At 48.1% G+C, this 4919-nt stretch overlaps 1 protein-coding gene across 3 annotated transcripts in view; it reads left to right on the forward strand.

Annotated features, from left to right (window-relative positions):
• Positions 1-4919, forward strand: part of ADCK1 (aarF domain containing kinase 1) — a 104231-nt gene that overhangs the window by 34987 nt on the left and 64325 nt on the right. For 2 of the 3 annotated variants that reach the window (XM_011357090.2, XM_011357091.2), the window contains exon 4: positions 4412-4615. The exons of the other annotated variant lie outside the window; for it this stretch is intronic. In XM_011357090.2, the coding sequence (XP_011355392.1) occupies positions 4412-4615 (204 nt within the window). The remainder of the gene's footprint in view (positions 1-4411; positions 4616-4919) is intronic. 3 annotated transcript variants of the gene reach the window in all.

A 4919-nucleotide genomic window follows, 5' to 3' on the forward strand; every position in this document is an offset into this window, starting at 1 on the left:
CCTTCAGGGCATTATGCTAAGCGAAATAAGTTGGATAGAGAAAGACAAATACTGTATAATCTCTCTTAGGTGTAGAATCTAAAACCAAACCAAAGCAAACCAAGCTAATAGATACAGAGAACAGATTGGTGGTTGCAAGAGACAGGGTAGGGGAGAGAAATGGGTGAACTTTTTTTTTTTAGTTTAAATGAATAAGAAATTATAAAAAATTTCTTATTTATTTATTATACTTGTTACTAATTCATAAACCTGAATTGTCCAATATGATAGCCACTGGCCACATGTGGTGGTTTAAATTTAATTTATATGAAATTAAAGACAATGAAAAGTTCAGTTCCTCAGTCACACTAGCCACATTTCAAGTGTTCAGTAGCCACTGGTAGCCACGTAGCTAGTGGCCGCATATGGGACAACGCAAATTCCGAACGTTTTCGTCGTTACAGAACGTTCTATTGAACAGAACTGTTATAAACTAACTTCTGTTTACCTGCATGTCCCTCCTGGTGCTTATGCCTATGTAAGTACTCAAAGGGATGTGTCGTATGAAGGACCAGATGCAAAGGAATGCAGAAGCCAGGAGATTCTGGAAGCTCTGCCTTTCATCGGGCACACACTCATGATCAGAGGACGGATGTTGGGTGGGAGAGAACTGTGAGATTCTTGTGTGTATTCCCTGCTGCCAGCAGGCTTAGCCCCTTCGGGTACCAAATGAAGTGATGTTGAAGCGGGAAGCGGGGAGGGGGCGCGTTGCACTAAGTCAGCGGTTTCTTGAAATTCTGAGTGGGGTCTGCCTTCTGATCCCAAAGGACAGTAAATCTATAGGAACTGCAGCTGGAAAGGGACCCTGGAGATTAGAGTACCTGCTCTACTATTCAGCATTTGTGTTTTTTGAGCTTAAAAGAATATTTTAATTTTTTGGTCAGTGACAGTGTCCCTCACCTCCATGTGTGTGTGTGTGTGCACGCGTGCGTGTGTGTAGAAGCTGTTTGATGGTGAATTTGGGGCTGCTTTAGTTGGTTTCTGGGTGCCATTTGCAGTAGATGCTTACTCAGTTTCATAGATGATGGTTTTTGACCTATAGTCACCATCAATACACACATTATGGCACATGTGGGGATTTCCCTGAGGTACACAGAGCTTACAGGGGACACATAGTTTGCCCCAAAAGCTGATGTGCCAAGTAACTGTTGAGTTGGGGGTAGACTGGCCTCCTGGGTTTGTGTGACCAGAGGATGCCTGAGCACTGCCCAGACAGTGTCCTGATGGTGACCATTACTTTGTGCCAAGGGACACCCTATCTGGGACTGGCTCAAGCCTCAGGTGAGGGGCAGCAGAGCCCTGTCTCTGCTCCCCGGTAAAAGGGCTTGGTAGGGTGAGGCTGATGCTTTCTAAGGGCTGCCAGCAGCAGAGACAAATGCAGGTATCAATCTAGTCTAAAGAAAACGGTGGAACAGGCCATCAAAACAAATACACACGCACATGCACATGCACATGCACACACACAGAGGCATGTTGTTATGCGTTCTCTTGTTCTAAAATGCCTTTTTTTTTATCCTAATCTATTCAAAAACATGGGCTAACCCTGTGTATCAGCTAGTCTAGTCACACTGGTGATTTGAATGGAGAAAATTTAATGTAAAGGATTATTAATTAGTAAAAGACAGTTAATTCCTAGAAGGATTAAAAGAAGATTCTAAGGGTACAGAAGTAACAGAAACACAAAGCAGCTGCTCTCTCTAGGGCCGAGGGGACAGAACAAAGACAGAGCTGAGGACTGAGCTGGGGGGCCTCCCTCCCTGGTGGTGGGGAGACATGGTGGAAGACACGGTCCATGAGCTCAGCCTGCCTGGTGGCAGAGAAATCAATAGGAGGAATAAGCCGGAGCTGATGTGTAGGCGTGGCCTGCTGGGTGGTTAGAACACTTGCCGGAGAGTGTGGGTCTGAGTTGGTCCATAGGACGGGCCTACTAGGTGGTGGAAAAATTTAGAGTGGGCTGGTCTGGGAGGGCCACTGAAATGGGTGCTCCCAAGCCATTGACCCACTGGCTGCTCTGCTGAAAATGGCATAGTTGGACCGGCAAGGGAGACTTCTTGCTCTCTTGTGGCCTCCCAGTATCCCTCCAGGGCCCCTGTTGACAGAACCTAATAATGAGCCATCTGACAGTGGAGAAATGACACAGTCCAGCTCCAGTATTACAACACAGGTGAAGAAGGGTGGATTCGGGGCTGAGCGGCCGTATGTCCATACCCTGCGTCTCCTCCCAGGAGCCAGGCCTCTCCTCTAATCCAGCCTTCTTGTTTCTTTCATCTGAGAGCTCAGAGCTCACGCAGTACTCAGTGAATCCCACTGCCCAGTGTCATTCTCTGTGTGTAAGTGGCTGTGTCACATATCCCCACCTGGCGGAGGGCATGGGACTTGGCCTGCTATAAGTCCCCAGTGACTACACGGTGGCTGATGTCTTTACTGAGAGGGGAAGAGAAAGTGGGATGTGTCCTCACCCCATTTTCCTGTCCTCTGCTTCCATTTGGCATTGACCCTGGAACAGCCTTGAATGGAGGCTGAGCATACCTCACTGGGGGAATGGGCTGCTGGGTGCCAGGGCAGCCTCCCTGGGCATCTCCGGCTGGACCTGGGCCCTGATCACAGCGTGGATGCCTTTCTGGCTGCCCTTATTCTGCTGGTGATTGTAGTTTCTCTTCGACTGGGTCGGAATCGGCGGATGATTATTTGAGCTACAAAAAGTTATTCGTTCATAACAGCCTGGACCCTTGTACTGTAAGGATATGGTACCATATTAGACCAAATTAACCTTTTTTCTTACTTCCTCAGAACTAGAGCTTGAGTGTGGCCTTGGCCAGCCATACCACTGTCCTTTCACTATCTGACACAGCTCAGTCCCCGGTTCCAAATTCTTAAGAAAGAGAATCTACCCCTCCCCCACAACCCTTTGACTCATCTAGAGGTATACTCTCTCTCTTAATTCTTAGAATTAAGTCCCTTCTCTCTGTAACCTCCTGTCAGGGAAAAAGACTCCCCTTGGCCCAACTTCAGCTAGGTATCCACATCGAAGCGGAGGACTCTGCGCAGAGGATGGAGTCATGTGTACATAGGGTTCCACAAGAGCACGTCGGGGTGGGAGGCAGCGGTGTCCAGCAGAGCTGGACGTGGACAAGCCCTGAAGGGCCTAAGGATATCCTGCTAGTGCCCGGAATCTGGGGCATCTGCTCTGCTGTGGTGGGAGGGGGCAGATGGGCATCCTGGCTGCTGGGACAAGGGTGTTCAAGGCTGCAGTGTTCTCTTCTTAATTTCTAAAGTAACGGTTTTCTGTATGGTTCACTTGGCAACTAATTATACAGGATCTTTGAACATTTCTTCCATGTTGTTTGCCAACTGTTATTTAATTCTTCACGTGGTTTATTGCCTACAAGATGCACTTAATTATGTCAGCATCTTTCATAGCACTTAAGAGTCCATCACAGATGTTAACCATCTCTTGGTTGACTTCATGGGTGGAAGAAGGTACCAGGTTCCCACAGGGCACGGGGCTCCCTTGTCTTCTGTGTGTACCCACAGCCTAATCCTGCCTCAGAAGCTGTAGCTCCAAGAAGACAGGACCCTCAGCTGAGCTGGGATGATGACTGGGGATGCACAACCTACGGGCAGATGGGGCCATTTCCAAGCTGTGGAAGGAGGTGGGCCACTAGTTAAGGCTGCCCTGTCATAGACAACCTGCCCGGCTGCCTACTCCATGTTCCAGCAAAATTTTAACTCCAGTTAATAGGAGACCACTGCAAAAGTTTACTGAGTTAAAAGAGCCCTGAGTTGGGAGTGTTTTCTAGACCTCTTTTGACATTTATTAGCTATTATTTTTATAAGCTGAACATCTGAATTTATCTTTAAAGATACCAATACCTGCCTCCCTGAGCTGCTGTAAGGATTAAAAGAAATAAGGTATATGACCATGTTTTATAAATTATAGGCCTCGAAATGAAATATAGTATTATTAGTTTGTCGGGGTTGGGTGGCCAGTACATTAATTCGATATATCGTTGAATGAATCATTAGTAGATTAGATTTGGTGAAAAGCCTTGAACAAACACTCGTTTCTGAGGGAGTGGGACCCAGACTAGGGAAGTTTTGATGGAAAGGAGATCAGAAGCATCAGGCCACATGAGAAGGCTGGCCTCAGGAAGAGGCTGGAATCAACTGCTCTGGGTACCGAGACTAAAGGAGAACATTGAGAGAGAAGGTGAATGAAGGGGGGCCGGGTGGGGTGGGGTGGGGTATGTGTGTTCACATGTACACTGGCGAATAAATCAGAGTTTTCAAGCAGAAGGGGCAGCAAAAGAGAACAATGTCCAGTGGACACTGTGTGCTCACACCTCTCTGGTCCTGGTCTCTCTCCTTGCAGGTGCACCTCCGTTCTGCCAGGCGTCTCTGTGAGCTCTGCTGTGCCAACCGGGGCACCTTCATCAAGGTGGGACAGCACCTGGGGGCCCTAGACTACCTGCTGCCCCAGGAGTACACCAGCACGCTGAAGGTGCTACACAGCCAGGCCCCACAGAGCAGCATGCAAGAGGTCCGCCAGGTCATCCGCGAGGACCTGGGCAAAGAGGTAGCCATCTGTTGGGAGGGCTGGGCCCTGGCAGTGGGTGCTTCTGAAAAGGCCCTGGCAGTTCTCTCTGCCAGGTGCTGGGGACCCACCACTGGTGTGGAACCACACTTTACTGGAGCTTTCAGTGCTAAAAGCAAAGCTGTTAGAAAGAACCTCAGTGGCCCTCTGTAAAAAAACATTCATTGAACCACATGAAGTAGTTCATATTCTATTGGTTTTGACCTGCAACCTAATTTGATTTCTATGGTTCAACCTAGTAATATCTATCAATTATTGAGGGTTTACTGAGTGCCGACAGCTGTGC

Source organism: Pteropus vampyrus, unplaced genomic scaffold (genome assembly GCF_000151845.1).
Source record: "Pteropus vampyrus isolate Shadow unplaced genomic scaffold, Pvam_2.0 Scaffold32, whole genome shotgun sequence".
NCBI lineage: Eukaryota > Metazoa > Chordata > Mammalia > Chiroptera > Pteropodidae > Pteropus > Pteropus vampyrus.